Source organism: Misgurnus anguillicaudatus, chromosome 6, assembly GCF_027580225.2.
Source record: "Misgurnus anguillicaudatus chromosome 6, ASM2758022v2, whole genome shotgun sequence".
Taxonomy (NCBI): Eukaryota; Metazoa; Chordata; class Actinopteri; order Cypriniformes; family Cobitidae; genus Misgurnus; species Misgurnus anguillicaudatus.
This window is the reverse complement of record NC_073342.2, coordinates 24,766,205-24,785,874: the sequence shown is the minus strand read 5'-3', so window position 1 is coordinate 24,785,874 and position 19,670 is coordinate 24,766,205. Positions and strand designations below refer to the sequence as shown.

At 37.2% G+C, this 19,670-nt stretch overlaps 1 protein-coding gene across 2 annotated transcripts; it reads left to right on the top strand.

Annotated features, from left to right (window-relative positions):
* The first annotated feature begins 189 nt into the window (after positions 1-189).
* ctdspl2a (CTD (carboxy-terminal domain, RNA polymerase II, polypeptide A) small phosphatase like 2a) lies at positions 190-16,590 on the top strand. Of its 2 annotated transcripts, none has more exons than XM_073868826.1 (13): positions 190-424; positions 4,979-5,187; positions 5,271-5,409; positions 6,572-6,718; positions 8,956-9,165; positions 9,477-9,564; positions 9,650-9,761; positions 9,854-9,940; positions 10,093-10,155; positions 12,310-12,389; positions 13,443-13,569; positions 13,743-13,838; positions 15,358-16,590. In XM_073868826.1, exons 2-13 carry the CDS (start codon positions 5,002-5,004, stop codon positions 15,421-15,423), a joined length of 1,401 nt encoding a protein of 466 aa, XP_073724927.1. In that variant the 5' UTR covers positions 190-424; positions 4,979-5,001; the 3' UTR covers positions 15,424-16,590. The 2 variants fall into 2 exon arrangements, with proteins under 2 accessions (XP_073724927.1, XP_073724926.1); XM_073868825.1 differs by having other exon boundaries at positions 191-424; positions 8,950-9,165.
* The last annotated feature ends 3,080 nt before the right edge of the window (positions 16,591-19,670 follow it).

Here is a 19,670-nt window from a genome sequence, read left to right as displayed (position 1 = left end):
TTCGTAAGGGTACTGATAAAATGCATAAGCTAAATAGATTGTAAATTACTTTGGATTAAAGCATCTGGCAATGTGTATGACATCAAAGTACCGCGAGATCTAATCGACAGCATAACTATCTAATCGCTCTCGCGATACTTTGATGTCACAGGCAATCGGTCTCTACAGCGCCATATGAAGTAATACGCCTCCCTCCAAAAGGTACGAGCATGCGCGGTACGGTGTAGCTTCATCCGGGTTCTTCGCAAGAATCCCTCTGAGAGGAGGCGGGAAATGGCGTCCCGAGCAGCTGTAGTTGATCTATCCACTGTTCTGTGACTCACGCTCAGCGGATAACTCACCGACTGAGGTTTTCACGGGCCGCAGAAACAGCTGTGGACTCATCCACAACATCTCCGGATCGTGCCGCCGTGACCCTTGTCATGTAAGTGTTTAAACCGAATCACAATAATGCCAAAATAAATATTTAACCCTACGACACGGTCGCAGCGCTTTTGAAATCTCGCGTCTTCATGACTCGCCCCCTCCGTATGTGAGAACATGCAGATTAATACAACACGGTGCAGTTGCCGTATGACGTGTTTATACAAAAACAATTAACTGATTAAATGTCATTGAAATTATTAAAATCTTTCTTTGTCTTTTTCCGTGCATGCTTGCGGTGTACTAAAGCTCGCGCGCTGAAGCGCGAGATACGAGACGCGGCGCGCGGGTGTCGCGAGACAGCCAACAAGTCATCTGTTAGCTTTAGCCGCTGGCGTCAAAACGCCCTTAGAATTTAACAGTTTTTATTAAGATTAAACCTGTTTTAAGGCGTAAATGTGGTTTGGGTTTCTCAAAATCTGCATGCCAAATGCAGGGCCACCGTTGTCAGGTGTTTATTGTTTTGATGCCAAAACGACTAATTGATTTGCTAGCTAACTTGAGCGCGACCATTATCAGCTAATATTGTAGCTCGGAGGCGCGAGCTGTGCGAAATGACAGAAAAGGCTTAAATCGTGAATGTTTTAATGATGTATTGTTACAAGTCGTAAATGTTATGGACGTTACAGCTTGGGACATACCAGAAGCGACATACCAGTAGGCTAATGGCAAGCTACATTTGTTTAGGTTCAACAAGCAAAGCGGGCTATGAAGGAGACATGTTTCACCCCCGCCCACTTCTTGCACTGGAACGTTATGGAGTCTGGATACGTTTTTATTCTTTTGTACAAACCAATAAATGTCAATCATGCACAAATTGTTACAATACTATTTTTATTTATATTTTCTCGAGTCCAGCTGGTTGACATTTAAATGTAGTAATTTTGTGAGACTGTATGAAATTCCGATGCACCGGTAAATTCAGTTTCTCCCCCACTGTACTGTAACGTTAAAGTGCCTGCATAAAACCTTTTAGATGCCAAATTAGTACACTGTAAAAATTCCTTGTTACACTTAAATGTTACACTACAACTTGAATTTACTATAAAAAAATTAACTTTGTTGACTAGTGAGGAGTTGCTGTATAAATTATAAAAAATTAATAACTTCTAACTAAGCTAATCCAACGTTATTTTTTTATAATTTATAGCAACTCCTCACTAGTCAAGAAAGTTGAAATTTATATTTGAAAAAAGACGATCATAAATTTTTATTACAGCTTTTTGGGATATTCAAATTTATGAATGATCGATCCATCTTTTAATAGATATGGATTAAAGGTGCCATAAAATAAAAAACTGTATTTACCTAGGCATAGATGAATAATAAGAGGTCTGTACATGATGATGACATATTGTGACTAGGGCTGGGCAAAAAAATTTGATTTTTCGATTAATCGTTTTTTTTAAACGCGGTCGATTAAAAATCGATTCTCAAAGAGCAGAATCGATTTTTTTCTTTTTATATTTACTTCTGCAAACATTGAACATAAGATTAACTTTAATCTAATTACTAGTCTTCTTCACTAGATGTCACCCTCTTTTTTGCCTTGCGCAAGGTTACGAAGGAGCGAGTGGTGAGCCTGTCATTCATTCATTCAGTACTTAAAATAGTCAAAGTCGCAAGCAAGACGACAACGTTAGTGTTGTGGCTTTTAATTTTTTTTATTAATTACCCACTTGTAAACTGCCATTCACTTTTCTTTTTTTATTAATATAGTATTTGTATTAAGTCTATATTCATTGCGTTGAATCGAGAATCGAGTATAAAAACCTACCCGAGAACCGGAATCGAAAATTTAATCGAGAATCGAAATCGAATCGATTTGATAGCTTGTGAATTGAAATCGAATCGATCTGGAAAATCTGAATCGATACCCAGCCCTAATTGTGACCCTCAAACACTATTGTTTCCTCCTCATATAAACCTTGTACATGCAAAAGACAGATGGAAAAGAGGCCAATCTCAACACTGACTGTGACGTTACAGTTGCTATTTATGCCCTTAACTAGGCATGGGCTGGTTACCGGTTTCAAGGTATACTGAGGTTTTAAAAAGTCAAGGTTTCAAAACCACTAAAAATGTTCTCCAAGGTATGAGCTGTGTTTATTCAAAATTCATTAAGTCATGTGATTGATTTGAAGTTTACATTTAATATACATTATGAAAAATTACAGATTTTTTGAAAGCATATTATAATTTAAAGGCTTTATTTTTACCTGGCATTTGAAAATAACACATTTTGGCAATACCGCAACATGGTGAAACCATAGTATTTTTTGCTAAAGGTTATCATACCGCCAGAATCTTATACCGGCCCATGCCTACCCCTAACATTTTTCCCATTGCGGTTATTGATGCTAATATTGCGATGTGCGATTGCAATTATACTAAATGGTATCATGAGTCAACTTGATGGGTTTTAAGGAAAATCCACACACAGTTTAGCTAAAATGTGTATTTGTAAAACTAGAAATGTTTTCGTATTGCCACGTGATGTAGCAACTGCTCAGTGTCAGTAATCCTAAATCCAAAATACCGCCATACAACAGACATAGAGTTTTTTTTAGCTACCAGATCACTGTCAACCTCCTCTGCGTCCATCTTCGCTCTGGTATAAGTGGCGACGCACACCACACACGTGCATGCCACACGTGCACTGCCTTTTTTGTTCGTTTTTCTTTCTTTTTTTAAACAGCAAGGAAAATCATCAAACTGTTATCAGAAAGTTTGTGTTAACAAGTCCACACATTTATTTATTTAATATAATTGCAACATTTTGCGGTCATATAATCGCACAGGCTGACATCGCGATTGCGATGCGATTAATTGTGCAGCACTACCTAACATTAAATTACACATTTAATTAATGAACACACACACACACACCCAGCGAGCAACTGGGGTTAAGGTGCCTTGCTCAGGGCACCACAGGCGCGAACCGGCAACTCTGGGGTTAGCAATTCAAGCATTATGGACGTGGCAGTCAAAACTTTACTTTCTACTAGTAGTTATTGCTAGGTTAGGTAATTTCACGTTAATGGCAATAAAAAGATTAATAGTCAGTAACTGCAATGCTTTATTTTCCACAAATGTCACTTTAGAAATTTCATTGGTATAACAAATTTTGTGTAAGCAAAAATCTCCACTTTTAAAAAGTCTTCAGTCTTCACTGTCGTTTCTGAATAATGTAAAAGGCTTAAATATTTGGTCAGTATTCGAATATATTCAGTAAACCCCCTTAAATTCTTACAGCTTGACAGTTAAAAGTCGATGTACGCACATTATACAGTTTTTCAATGCACTTAGAGGACTTTGCTGAAAAATTAGCAATTTAATGGATTCTGCCAACAAACTGTAATTTCTGCATGAGATGAGGCGTATTTGGAGCAAAAGTTTTTATGATATGTGCCAAGAGCATCCAGTCAGTAATATCATCTTATTTTTGACGGAAATGGTGTTTAGCTGTTTTTGCATCTGAGCTCTTGAATTGCAAATTGATAATATGTGACCCTGTCTGTGAGTTCCAGACTAAAGTCTCATAATCTAATTATAGGTTTAGTAGCATCAACATTTAATTTCATTTAGGGGTGCACCGATATGGAAATTTTGGCCGATAACTCATAAATTTGGGGGCCGATAACCGATATCTATAGGCCGATAAATATTCATATTATTTTCACAATGAAAAACTCGCTGACCACGGACATATTGTCTTTGCGCTAGACTAGCATACTCTTCTTAAGCCCGCAACACGTGTCATCTGCGTGCTATGTCACAGAAAGCACCAATCAAAACTCCACATGGCCAGCAATGAACAAGTGAAGTGGTTCAACAAACCAAAATAATCCATAATTTATCGGCTTTCATTTATCGGCCTAATTTTGCTATCAGACCGATAACCGATAATATTAAAAATAAGCAGTTATCGGCCGATAACGATATGTCGGCCGATATATCGTGCATCCCTAATTTCATTCATTGATTTTACTTTAATTTTGGTCTTTGACTTGGTCGTACTCTGTAGTATTAGTATTAAAGATATCTTGGTTATATTTTTAAAATAAATGTAGGATGATTTTATATGGTAAACAGAAAATCGCAAAAACTAACTTTTGCTTGGGCAGTGTCACATTTTTTAATTGTGGTTTAGTTTTGTTTTTACATCAACTGAGGAACATTGAGGGCAAGGTTTGCAATGAGTGCTCTCTAGCTTTAACCCGTCATAGGCTTCAGTAGTTCAGGGTGATGCCTATGTATTTCCCTTTCTTTTTGTGGCACTCAAAAAGCAAGCGGTGGGGTGCAGTGAAGACCTTTCTCGTCAAACGGCAGGGGAGAGATCTGATTGTTTTCTTTGAGTTGCCATGACTGATCACGCAAGTGGAATTTCCCACTTCAACAGCCGTGCTGACATCTGAATGTCCTTCGGCATTATTAATTTAGCAATAGTGAAATTTTCTATACTAATGCGGTTCGAAATGTTACTGACAGTTGAAATGAAATGCACACAGGATGCATTACGCTTTATGATCATTGACTGACATTGTCTTCGCAGCCTTACATGTGACTTTTGGGACGATGAGGCTGAGAATGCGTAAAGCATCTCAGCAGCGGAGCACCACCCTGTCCGCCCGGACCGCCAAGACCAAGAGGAAGCACTCCGAGGTGGAAAGCAATCTGCCCACAGAAGACGGCAAGATGCCGAAACGAGACACAGGCATTTTCTCCACCATCAAACGGTTCATCAGAGGCAATGCTGTCAAGGTTTGCAGTGTAGTTTGTGTAATGACTTGTTTTGGGCGATGGATTTGTGCAGTTTGATCTCAGTTGTGTTTCTTAATGTCAAGGTGGAGCAGTGCACTCCTGCTAAGAGGAGCCGTGTTGACTGTGATTCGGACAGTAATCTGATCACATCCACTCCGACCGGTGGAAATCTGCCCAGCAGAGCAAATCCCAGAACCCGCAGGAAAGGCCCTGTCAATGGAGGTATGGCCTTTCTATAAGTACACGCCTATACATATATGAAACTTTAGTCCTCAAGGTTTCATGTACAAATGAAGTCCCTTAAGATTTTAGTAGAAAAACACCACGTTTAATTTAAAGGGACAGTTCACCCTGGAACGCAAAGGAAGATATGAAAAGTTAGGTTCTAAAATGAAATAAATCCATTTTGACTAATATGGGTAAATATGTGTTTTCTATACCAAGAAAGTTGAAAACCACTATTTCCTTTTACAAACTTTCACATAGCATCTTTAGTTTGTAATAACGTTAAAAATTCAAATCCATAATTTGACTTACAAACATTCATTATAAAATCTGATTATTTTTTCGCAAAATGCAATACGTTTTTTTTTAATGCTATAAATCTATTGAATCAATATATAAATGTGTGTTAATCTTTGCCGTGTTTTATTCATTTAGTTGACTAGTGGTATACACTGATTAAAAAAAACAACATTATTGGCGTTAATCAAAACATATTAAGAACACTTTCATTGCTGCTGTCATCCTTGGGATGTCGTCCCTGAACTTTTTTGACAGCGGTCAGCTGTAAATGTTTTGGTCCTGCTCGATTTTCTTTGACCTTCTTTGGTTTTTTCATAAGATCCTCTGGGGTCAATGTGTCAGCATGACAGAAGCTTGATGCTGTGTGAGAACAAGCAACAGCCGGCATTTTTCCTTCGACCTAGTGCCTCTCACGAGAATTATTCGATTTTGATGGCTTACGTTTCTTCCCCGCTACAGAAAACCACCACAGGTTTATCAGTGCCATAGTGCTGGACGATAATTCGATAACAATAATTTTCTCTACATAAATTTCCCTGCTTAAATGATAACGACAGTTTGATAATTGATCGATAATGTTTATGCACTATGTGTAATGTTGCGCAAGCACTTCCGGATGCGGCATGCAGTCTTAGTTTACCAAAACAGTTTTTTAGCACTATTGACTTCCATAGTAGCATCTGTTCAGTAGAACAAAGTAATTTATACATGTTTGTAACAACATAACGATGAGTAAATAATGACAGAATTTTCATTTTTGGGTAAACTATTAATTTAATATTTTATTATGTACTTTTGTTTAAATTTGCTTAAAAGCAAAAACAACGGTATTTAATATCTTTGGTATTATTTTGCTCAGATACCATGACAGGTCAGAGTAAACCAGTGAAGCCCAATGGCAAGCTGGAGGTGGAGACAGAAGTTCCAAACAGTCCTCCCCGTACTACCCTCCTGGGTACAATCTTTTCTCCTGTTTTTAGCTTCTTCTCACCAGCCACCAAAAATGGTAAGGGTCTATAATCTCATGTGTGAGCTGATGTATGTATGTGTTTGCATTGCATTAGGGCTGCATAACGATTATTCGTTTGCAGAATAAAAGTTTTTGTTTACGTCATATATGTTTGTGTATTGTGTATAATAATTATGCATATATAAATACACACACACACACACACATATATATATGAATGTGTTTACATATGTGTGATTCTCACGGAAACTTGCTTTTAAAAATGTCAAGCATGAACATGTAAAAATTGCTTAAATTTACTTTTTTTTCCCACCAGACATTGAAAAACAAAGTCTGGAGTAAATGGGAACATTAATTTAAAAACTTTTACTTATCATTTAACACTTTTTGTAACATAATTTAAAAAATTAGTCCTAAAAAATCTCATTACCACAACAGTCAGAAAACATCAACACTGACATATTTTCAAAATGACATGACAAACCTGAAAGAACATAATTTGGAGATTCTGCACATGCATTTAAAATCAAAGTATTATGCTTCTATTATTTAAATTAACATTTAATAAGCATCTGTTGCGGTAATGATAATCAAAATGTCGTGTAAGCATTCTGACAAGACAATATTTCAAATTAACTGTAAAAAAAATGATCTTACCTGGTAGCCATCTTGAAGTAACTGGTCCATGTGCTTGGTCACTCAAAATCAAACTTTATTAAAATCTGTATGTGTGCTTAAACTGTTCTCAAAAAGTGTTGCTGAGGATGAGAACATCATTTCCTAATTTTTCTTCATTATTATTATACATGAATATTCAGTAAATATTTTTTCTGTCATCTAAAGTAGACTAGCAAAACATCCATTTTTTTTTCTTAATATTTTTGTGTTAATTTGATTAAATTACAACAGTACGCATGTTCAAACACAGCCGGACACATTGCGGTAATGAGAATTTCAGCAGAAAATGAGATAAAATTTCCAATTATAAATTCTTATGTTGAAATCACACATTGTGCAAGGTAGAACACAGTATTGTGTTAATTCTGATGCTTTTTAATGTTACTATATTACACATTTTAAAGCTAAAATCATTAGTGCCGTGGTGTTTCAATGGTTTCGTGAGAATCACCCATATATGAAATGTTTACATGTGTATATACATTTGTACATTTATATTATATATAAATATATATTTTTTCTTAAAGTTATACATGTATGTGTGTGTATTTATAATATACATAATTATTATACACAGTACACAAACATATATGATGTATATAATTTTTTTTACATTGCATTAACTCATGTCTTAATGAAACTGAGCTCCACCCACTTTTTGATATCAGGGCATTTTGCCCCACATGCGTCAACAGGAAATTGTATTTGACCTTATTTTCTGATCCTCTGCCTTTATAATTATTTTTAGTTAAAAAAGATTGCCTTTCCATTTTGCTGATGTCACCAAGGGCAAGTGGTAATGTTAGTTATAATTAATTATTATAGGGCATAGGATTTAAAGCAGTTTTGACTCTGAACCACAAAACCAGTCATTTGGGATAATTTTTTGAAATTGAGATCTGAATAAATATAAATTTAAACATTATATTATGTAAAATAAATAATATAATATATAATATTATAAATATAAAAATTCACTGATGTATAGTTTGTTAGGATAGGACAGTAGTTGGCCAAGATACAACTATTTAAAAATCTGGAATCTGAGGGTGCAAAAAATCAAAATCCTTAGCAACACACATTACTAATGAAATAATATTGTAATTAGATTAGGAAATGTAAAAAATATTGTGCTACTTATGACTGATTTTGTGGTCCAGGGTCACAATTGTGATGCTGTCTGTAAAATCCAGGCTAATTATAAGATTCAAAGCATCAAAGTTTGATTTCACATTGATTTCTTTGACATGACCTTACTATTAGTCAATATTGAATATATCAAGGTTATATTTTCACAAAATGTTCTTTGTTAAATTATGTAGTAAAAACAGTAAATCGCAACAAAAAGTTTTTACATATTTATTTCACAAATAAAGAGAAACATTACCGTTATGACTCAAAGAAACCGTGGACTTGACCTTCGTCCTCCACGCCCTGGTTAAAAACCCTCATCAAAAGTAAATCCTGTGGTGGTTGACATTCAGCCATCTGAAGCACCTGCTGGAAACTAAAAACCAATACCCTGAACAGTGCTGTTTGTATTCATCGCACTTGTAAACCCATGTCTGACTCTCTTTTTTATACTCCAGCTACAGGCTCCGATTCCCCAGGCCAGGCTGTTGAGGCCGAAGAGATTGTAAAGCAACTTGACATGGAGCAGCTTGAAGAAACCCCTACCAGCACTAGCACTGATGGCAGAGAGCTGACCTTTGACCCTGCACTAAACCCTAGAACGCTGCCGCATGCAGACACAACAGTGGAGGAAGGCGAGATTGTCACAGAGGCGGATATGCCACCGCTAACTGGTGAGTGTTGGGGATATGTGTATTTTTAATATGGGCGTAATTATAAGTACTTGCTTGCTCATACTGGGGTCTTTCCAAACCCCTACAATACCGTATTTAACTCCTACTGCATTATTTGTGCAATTGATATGAGTGAGTAATGTTGTGGCTGATGTAGGATGTAGAGGTCTTGTTTGTCAATAAGCACCCACCTGGAAGATCTTAGCAAAAGTACCCACCTTGGCTGTTACAGTGCAATACCCCTGTTGTGAAAATTAAGCACTACTTATATTTTCCTCTGTAAATGTAAAGATCTATTTTGTCGTCTTCAGTCGTAGGATCCAACAGCAATTACCCCGATGTTCCACCATCACCTCCTCCGGAGGGAACTTACGAAGAGGACTGGGAAGTTTTTGACCCGTGAGTGAACACAACCATATTGTACGTTGACAAATAACATGCATAACCGTCTGCCGAATCTCAAACATACCATTAAATCTCACAGCTATTTCTTCATCAAACACGTGCCACCCTTGACCGAGGAGCAGCTAACCCGTAAACCAGCGCTGCCTCTTAAAACCAGGAGCACTCCAGAGTTCTCCCTCGTCCTGGATCTTGTACGTCTGCGATGCATTTTGTACACGTTAATGGTTAATACAAGCTCTTGTGTATGGTTTAGTAGTGATTTTCCACTGTTGTCCTGTTTCAGGATGAGACTTTGGTACACTGCAGCCTAAATGAATTGGAGGATGCAGCCTTGACCTTCCCTGTGCTTTTCCAGGATGTAATTTACCAGGTATGGAAAGAAATGTTTTTAACTTGATACTCAACAATCCTTTCACATTATTTGTATATGTATCTAACTGTTTTTAACTTCTCTCGATTGCTCTTATCTGCAGTAGGTTTGTATGAAGATGTGTAATCGTGATTCCTTTCTCATTCTCAAAGGTTTACGTCCGGTTACGGCCGTTTTTCAGAGAATTCTTGGAGCGTATGTCTCAGATTTTTGAGGTAACTGATATTTATTGTCAAATTTATTGTGCTCTTGATTATTTTGTTCTTTATTTTTGTTTTAAACCGTTCTACTAGGGTTATAGGACAGGGTTCCCACAGGTTTGTGAATCTGGGAGAAAAAAATTCAAGGCCCTGGGAAGTTTTTGAAAATATACATGCATAGATACAGGTCATTGAAAGTGCTTGAATCTATTTTATGCAAAAAATCCATATTCCCTGTGTAGTGTAGGATAATATCATAAAAATTCTAGACATTTTAAGCACACGTGCTAAACTGTTCCCTTTAAATTCTTATATCTTCTGTATGTGAATGTTGATATCAAAATGCTTTTTTGCATAGTTGTGTTTGACACATGAAAACGTCTTGGGTTACGTATGTAACTGTTGTTCCTTGAGAAGGGAACGAGACGCTGCGTATCCCTTGCCATACTTACTGCGTCCCTGTAACGCCGTCTTTGGCAAAATTTCAGATAGTGATATACTTCCTGGCTCCCACATTACCCTGTCTTTGTCGTTAATCCTCACCATTGGTTGAATTTGATATACACATTCAGACGCACTAACCCCTGGATGCGTCCCCAAAGTGTCACCGCAGTGACGCAGCACGAGTTCCCTCGAAAGGGAACTGTAACAATGTATCTTAAAAGGTAACACGATGTAACCTTGCTCTCATTTAAAATGTGTCCCCACATTTAATTCTTGAATTTGAGGGTATTGGACCTGGAAAGTCCTTGAAAGGTCTTTGAATTTGAATTTTGTTTTGTACACAACTCCCATATGATTATCATGTAATTTACTTGTATAATAGATAGGAGTGCAACGATTCAAATTACTCACGGTTAATAAGTCAATCGTCAAATTAGATGTATTGCCTTGAGCATACGGCACTCCCGCCAAGCGAATTTTACAGTTTTGTTCAAGCATTTTGTTCAAGCATTTTCTTAAGCATCGCTGCTGCAGTAGACTTAAATGAAGCTGGTGGTGCCTATATTAGCATCTTTTTTCCTTCGCTTGCCGCGCTAAACGGTCTGTAACACACACCCCAATACTTTCCATTAAATTGAAACATTTAATTTTTCTACATTTTCACAACATGATATGAATATAAGACTCCCTTTACTTGTTTTACACTGTGTACAGCAGGGGTGCCCAACCCTGTTTCTGGAGGGCTACCGTCCTGCAGATTTTAGCTCCAACCCCAATCGAACACAGCTGAAGCAGCTAATCAAGGTGTTCAGGGTTGCTTGATAATTACAGACAGGTGTGTTGGAACTGAAGTCTGCAGGACGGTAGCCCTCCAGGAGCAGGGTTGGGCACCCCTGGTGTGCAGGGTTCCCACTGGAATTTCATCGTATTTAAAAGGTCTTTTCCAGACTTTAAAAATTAGGGAATATTGTTTGTTGCTTTTAAAGGTGCAATGTGTAATTTTTAGAAGGATCTCTTGACAGAAATGCAAAATAATATACAAAACTATATTATCAGGGGTATATAAAGACCTTTCATAATGAATCGTTATGTTTTTATTACCTTAGAATGAAATGTTGTTATCTACATACACAGAGGGTCCCCTTACATGGAAGTCGCCATTTTGTGCCGCCATGTTTTTACAGAAGCTCTTAACGGACAAACTTTGTCTCTGGCGATGACATGTTTGTCCGGTGGCGGCTACCGTAGCTTCTATATGTGTTTTAAAAGCAAGAGGTGAGCAGTAGACTGAGCCTTTGGTTGCAATTCGCAACCTCAACACTAGATGCCGCTAAAATTTACACACTGCACCTTTAATTTTTGTTTCCATTTGTCAAAATGTTATCTGCTTGTTAACGTGTGATGTAAGAAATACCATTTCAGGGTCCAAGTCTCTATTGATTATAATTTAAACAGCTGTTTATTTGCACTGTTTATTTATTTTACGCATAAAAGCTAAATTTTTTTAAACTCACAGTGTATACTACATCATCCAGGCTCACGGCATCCCGGACATAGGTCATGGAAATTCAAATTTTTAGTCCGGGATATATCAGGTATTTGACGTTTGAGTTGGAGTGGGAACCCTGTGTGTATTGTTGACTAAGTTTATGATCATTATTAAACCCTCTTAATGTGAATGATATGGTCTGTATGAATGACACTTTAATTTTGAATTATCCACAGATCATTCTCTTTACTGCTTCCAAGAAGGTGTATGCTGACAAGTTGCTGAACATCCTGGATCCTAAAAAACAGTTGGTTAGGTCAGTTGCTTTAAATGATGGGTCTTCAACAGGGGGTCTGTGGTCAGGGTTTAAATTGGGCAATTGATTTTTAAAATGGATTTTTCCTATTTAAGACGAGTAGTTATACGAGCAAGTTTGGTGGTACAAAATAAAACGTAGCGCTTTTCTAAGCGGATTTAAAAGAGGAACTATATTTTATGGCGTAATAGCACTTTTGGGAGTACTTTGACTCGCCTGAAAAGTCCGCTCCCCTTCTCACTCTCATAATGGGAGAGGGAGGGTGTTACTGCGCCGAGTCGAAGTACTCCCAAAAGTGCTATTACGCCATAAAATATAGTTCCTCTTTTAAATCCGCTTAGAAAAGCGCTGCGTTTTGTTTTGTGCCACCAAACTTGCTCGTATAACTACTCGTCTTAAATAGGAAAACGTTGATGTGTTTGGTCACTTCTAACTTTACCTCTAAATGGTACCATTGAATGAATGGGGCTAAGCTAAATGCTATCGAAGCGTCGCAGCGCGCTCCAGCGCTTACGTGCACGCACACAGATGATAGAGGGATGTATCAACAATTCTTAGTTAAGGTAATAACATATTTTAATATTGAAAATGAGTAGAGTATTCCTTTAAGGGGTCCTTCTTGGGTTGAAAAAAGTTAAGACATCTGCTTTAAAAAAAAACCTTTATAAAGTTTGAAGTTGAGAGACACAGCAGCTGACCCGCGGGTGGGTGTGGTTTCAGTGCCGACAGCGGGCACGCTCCACCAGCTTAAGAGCAAAGAACGCTGCATTTATTTCCAAGATTTTGATAACTTTTTTCCCCAACATTCAAATTTGGTTGGGTGGTTAATAAAATTTTTTTCTCTGGTGTGACTAGCACAGAACACATTTGGAATCTGACTTTACATAGATTTTTAAGTTGTCATTGATGCTTAATTGTACTGTAGCAAGTGTAACATTTCGCTGGCTGAATAATTTAAAATGTTTTCTTGCCCAGTTTTATGTAGGTGTGCTTTGAATAAATAAATGTCTAAGATGTTTTGATTTTGTAATCAAAATTTTTCTCTTATTTTAGGCATAGATTGTTTCGTGAACACTGCGTATGCGTTCAAGGCAACTATATTAAAGACCTTAACATCCTCGGCAGAGATCTCTCCAAGACGGTGATCATTGACAACTCACCTCAGGCTTTTGCCTATCAGGTTTGTGAATCCTGCTCGAGTTCCTGTAGCTCAACTGTTAGTGTTAGCTTTTTAGATAAGAGCCACTGATAGTTGAATAACAATAAATGTGGTTACTGACACTAATGATCATTTATTGATGTGGTGAGTTATTAGTATGTAAATCTCAGGATGTGCTTACTCTGTTATTGCAGCTTTCCAATGGGATCCCCATTGAGAGTTGGTTTGTGGACAAGAATGACAATGAGCTCCTTAAACTGGTGCCGTTTTTGGAGAAGCTGGTAGAACTGGTATGTGTGTCTTGCGTCTTTTGTGCCTTTTCAAAAAGTAGAAGAATGAGTGTGATGTTTTCCAATATTTCTGCAATTTGGTTTTTGTACGAAGTTATACACTTCACCTAAAAAAACAATTAATAGTTACAGGATAATTTTAATGTCAATGTATAATGTGCATCTGCTATTAAAGGATAATTCCGGTATTTAACACTTTGAGTCTCATTTCTGGTTTGTTTTGGATGAACTACAGTGATGGACACAGAAATTTTGACAATGGGTCGTGTCTTGACTTTTCGACTGATTTAGAAGCGTCTCTTGACTGCTTCAGAGTGGAGGTCAATGGCCATGCACGGACATGTCATTGGGACAGCACTTGGCGTTCATTTTCAGGACTGTGCTGCTCACCGAGTGGTTCGTGGTGTTCGTTGATGATTAAAAACAAATATATTGGCGCAATGTATGATTTCAATCCGTGTTGTTTGCTACAGTGGAACTATTTTTTCAGAAACCTCACAACCGCGTTTATACTTCCGCTCTATATTTGAGTCTGAAGCATGAATGAACATAGTCCAACAAACTGTAATAAAACGGTAATATACTTTCAAAATCAAGTTTATTTATAACACTTACACCATCGAATATGTTTTTTCATCAGCAAAACAATAAAGAAAATATTTTGCAGAAACCCCAGTGCTCCGTCATGCAAGTCAACAGATCCGCACACTTTAAGAGCTAAAGCATATATGTCCAATACAACAGTAATCCCCCATAACTCCGTGTGACATATTGACGTCTTGTGAAGGAAATCAATCAGTTTTTGCAAGAAACTGAACGTTATTTACGACACTATTAGCGTGAATGGCGTTTGAGGTGATCTCTTCCACTAGTGCTGTTGGCTCTGGATGTTGGTCTCTCTGCGCCACCTATAGAGCGGGAGCGTGAAGCGCACTTCCTGCTTGGCAAAAGCTCTGCATTGACGCTGTAAAAAAATATATATATTCGAATCTCAAAACGGAAAATCGAATGTCAACCCACGAATCGAATGTCAGCCCTACAAATATGGGAAAAAAATTTTCTGAGAGTAAACAGCCCCTTTTCTGTTTCCCGGCGGCGGAGTGATATATCAGCGAGCATTGCGTCTTCCTAGAGAAGTCAATGGAATTTTACAAAATGCCAAATAAAACACGACAGAAACTGTATTTCGCTACACAACTTGTTTTTAATCATCAACGAACACCACGAACCACTCGGTGAGTAGCACAGTTTTGAAAATGAACGTTAAGTGTTGTTTTAATGACATGTTTGTGCATGGCCATTGACTTCCATTCTGAAGCAGTCAAGAGACGCTTCTAAACGAGTCAAAAACTCAAGACACGACCCATTGTCAAAATTTCAGTGTCCATCACTGTAGTTCATCCAAAACAAACCAGAAATAAGACTCAAAGTGTTAAATACCGGAATTATCCTTTAATACAAGATGAATGGCTTCTAGATCTAGTTTTGGTTCATGTTCCCTTTGTGGTTTTCATTACAGAATGAGGATGTCCGTCCACACATAAGAGAGAGGTTTCGCCTGCATGACCTTCTACCCCCGGATTGAACGGTTATCAGTCGAAACGATTGTTTCTTGCCAACCTGACTGTTTTTAAGCAGTAGGGGATTTTCACAATGGGGAAGGGAGAATTTGCCACAAACTCTTTGCCATAAGGATTTCAACTACAGACTCGCCTACATTGGCGTTTCTTTTATGTAGGGTGGGAGGGGGCGGGACTCAAGAACAGATGTTTTAAAACAAATGACTTGATGTATGCATACGTTTTCTATACACTTTCATTTACGGAGCTTCATTTTTGATTGGTCATCCATGCTCGGAGTGGAGTTTATGCCTGAATTGGACTTTAATGTAAAGCACTGCGCAGAAGTGGACATGCGTCACTCATTTTGGTGCTCAAAGGGACCCTCTGCCCTCCCAGGCCACTGGCTTACTTCAACAGGAATGACCAGTTGAATTTAAATATATAAAACATGAATATATACATTCAACTATGTGTGTATATGTGTATATATAACATTTGTACATATATATTTTTTCCTGTCAAGTTTGTAAAACATGACTTGCCGTTTGGTTTTAATTCATTATGCATTCCTGTTTAGTTAAAGGTTTTTCATAGACAAGCTGGCTTTTTATTAATTTTTTTACTCTAGGTTTTATGTATATTTAATGGCCTATACGTTTCGCTTTCTTTCAAACATTCGTAATCCGGTAAAGTGCTTATCCAGTCACATTACATGTACCGCATATGGAAAACAATAATGAAATGCTTTTTTGTCAAATTGATTCTTTTTCTCCGTCTCTAGTTGTGGCTTTCGGTTACTGACAGTTTAATATCATTTACCCATGTCGGTCATAATTTGGGAAAATCGAACTTTTCTCTTTTTAGTTTTGTTTTTATATACAAGTATAGCGGAAATGTAAAATACTGTATGTGCTTAAAAATGCTTTTTTGTGTGCAAATATAATGCTTTGTCTCTTTCTGATGTGTCCGGTAATTGTAGCACCAGCACATGAACTAGCTGAAATCACTGCATATCTGTGTTTTTCCACTTCGTCTTTCCTGCAGTCCCGCTTTGAAAACTGTTTTAGGAATTATCATGTACTGCTCTGCCTACCTCTGAAGGGTAGACCTTCCATTTCATTCAGTGTTACCCCAATGTTTTTATTTTATTTCTATGGACATTAATACATGATTTTAATGTACAAGAAGAATCTTGAGTGTTTTTCCTTGTTGGGCGGGATGGAAGTATTACATGTGGCCTTGACTGTTATTTTGTATTTGTTTTATTCTCGAAATGAATGTACACAATAATAACTTGCTTTAAGCTTGTCAACAAAGTTACATTTTACAGCCCATTTATTTGAACTGGTTGGTAACTCAGAAAGCTAGTGGTCCACTGATGAGGGCAAAGTTTAGATATCCTACACATAATTGAATTACTACAAACAGGATTCCCACGGGTCCTTGAAATTCTTGAAAGTTTGTGAATCTGGGGGAAAAATTCAAGGCCCTGGGAAGTTTTTGAAAATATACATACATAGATACAGGTCATTGAATCTATTTTATGCAAGAAGTTTTCTGGAAAAAATCCATATTATTCCCTGTAGTGTAGGATAGTATCATAAAATTCTAGACTTTTTAAGCACACATGCTAAACTGTTCATTTTAAATGCTTATATCTTCTGTATGTAAATGTTGATACCAAAATGCTTTTTTGCATAGTTGTGTTTGACACATGAAAACGTCTCTGGTTACGTATGTAACTGTTGTTCCCTGAGAAGGGAACGAGACACTCCGTCTCCCTTGCCATACTTCCTGTGTTCCTGTAACGCCGTCTTTGGCAATATTTCAGATAGTGATATACTTCCTGGCCCCCGTGTCACCCTGTTTTTGTCGTTAAGCCTCACCATTGGTTGAATTTGATATACACATTCAGACGCACTTACCCCTGGAGGTGTCCCCAAAGTGTCACCGCAGTGACGCAGCGCGAGTTCCCTCAAAAGGGAACTGTAACAATGTATCTTGAAAGGTAACACAATGTAACTTTGCTCTCACTTGAAATGTGTCCCCACATTTAGTGCTTGCATTTGAGGGTATTGGACCTGGAAAGTCCTTGTAAGGTCCTTGAATTTGAAGTTAACTAATAAGGTGTGGGAACCCTGTACAAACCTTACAGACATAATTTTCAACAATATTTACTTTATCCTCTGAAAAATCCATTGACACAAGGCTGTCCTATTACTTAATCAAGCAGATGTGGGTGTTTTTTAATGGGGGTTGTGATGTTGATCTTAATGCTCGATTAAAGAGCATTGCATAGTAGCCCAAAGGTTAGGGGTTTAAACCAAGGAAACATACTGATAAAAAAACTGTATACCTACACTCACTGTAAGTAGCTTTGGATAAAAGTGTCTGCCAAATGCAGAAATGTACATCATGGCGAGGTATAATTAGGTACAGAATGTGCCAGAATTGTGTGGCAGCTCTTGTCATCTTTTCATGTAAACAACTAGCTTTCACAAATGGTCGCTGTATCAGTAAAGTATTTTAAAAATGACTGAATGATTCAATAATAATAATCTTAAACAGAAAGTCACATGATGATTGGGTTTGCAAACATCTCTGTTAATGATCAGGCTTTAAAGCAACACTATGTAGTTTCCATGTTAAAATGACTTACAGCTCCCCCATGTGGTTGAAAAGCGCAACAGTGCCTGGTATCAGACACTCTTCTACAGGCAGGGGGAGGAGCGGGGCTGTGTGCTCTACCCTCCACCACCACTTTCAGAGTGTGCTTGTAGCAGCTAGGAGGCTGCTCAGGTTGCAGCAACAGTACAATTTTTCCAGTTAAAAGTTGTTCTATCACTGAAATCATTTTAGAGACATTATTTAAAGGTAAAAAACTACATAGTGTTGCTTTAAGATGGTACTAAATACAATGAATGTATTTCAGTGTTTTTATTGCAGACATGGAGCAGATCTACCATATCTATGTGTTTCCAGAAATGTTAACTTTCAATGTGTCTTTACTGGTGCCTGGATGTTGGTAATGCACCTTTGATAAGATATAAAAACGTAGTAATTTAAAGCAGCATGTTCCAAGATTTAACATTGAAATATAATATTTGTAATACATTTTTTTATTACATCTATCACATTTTATTTTGTACATATTATTATTTGCTTTAAAATGTTTAAACATTTTTGCATTAATTACTTACAGAAATGTAAAAATAAGAGTTCTTTGTGATGCAGGTAAATCAGAAAATATTTAAGGTGAGGAAAGGTCAAGTTAATATATATATATTATATATATATAATTGTTCAGTGAACATCTGGGTATTTTATTCATCATGCAAAGACAAATATTTAACAAAATTTGTATTTAAACTGCAGTTTATACAAAGCAGTATACTTAAAGGAACAGTATGTAGGATTGTGGCCAAAACTGGTATTGCAATCACAAAACTTGTGGCTAAAACTGGTACTGCAATCACCCAACTGTGGCCAATACACAAAATGACAACATAAACATCAGTTGAGGGCTGCAACTCCACTTTTTAAATGACAATATCCTCTCCAGACCACTGTTGTCAGTGTTATAAGTATTTGAAATGAAAATGTTTTGTTAATGTCTAGTGACATATCAGAGCTGTTTATGATTAATTGATATAAATTTCTTACATACTGTTCCTTTAACGGGGACATATCATGAAAATCTGACTTTTTCTATGTTTAAGTTCTATAATTGCGTCCTTAGTGCTTCTATCAACCAAGAAAATGTGAAAAATAACAACCCAGTAACTTAGTTTTGGTAAACTAATCCATTCTCTGCAAACATGTGAAAAACTAGGTAATTGAAATTTGGCTCCCCTTGTGATGTCATAATGGGATAATACCGCCCCTTAATCAACACTATCCAACCACGGCACTGCCATTTAGTGCAGAGATCAGCTCATTTGCACTTAAAGGCGGAGTCCACGATGTTTGAAAAACGCTTTGGAAAAGAAGACGGGCCGACTACCAAAACACACTTATAGCCAATCAAATCAAATCAAATGCCGGGTTGCGTATGTGTGGGGCGGGTCTATCAACAGAAGGTCCAGATTCTATTGGGGTAGGGGCGTGTTTGTTTGGGTGATTTCAAATATCAACATTGGCTTTCAAACATCTTGGACTCCGCCTTTAACAGGACACACCCAAAATGGCACATTTTTGCTCACATCTAAAAAGTGGCAATTTTAACATGTTACGATAAATTATATATATATGTTTTGAGCTAAAACTTCAA

Coding starts and splice junctions, on each gene's coding strand:
- ctdspl2a (XM_073868825.1), top strand. CDS start 5,002: ATGAGGCTGAGAATGCGTAAAGCATCTCAGCAGCGGAGCACCACCCTG. Junction 5,188..5,270: donor TCAGAGGCAATGCTGTCAAG/GTTTGCAGTGTA, acceptor CTTAATGTCAAG/GTGGAGCAGTGCACTCCTGC. Junction 9,565..9,649: donor GACTGGGAAGTTTTTGACCC/GTGAGTGAACAC, acceptor TAAATCTCACAG/CTATTTCTTCATCAAACACG.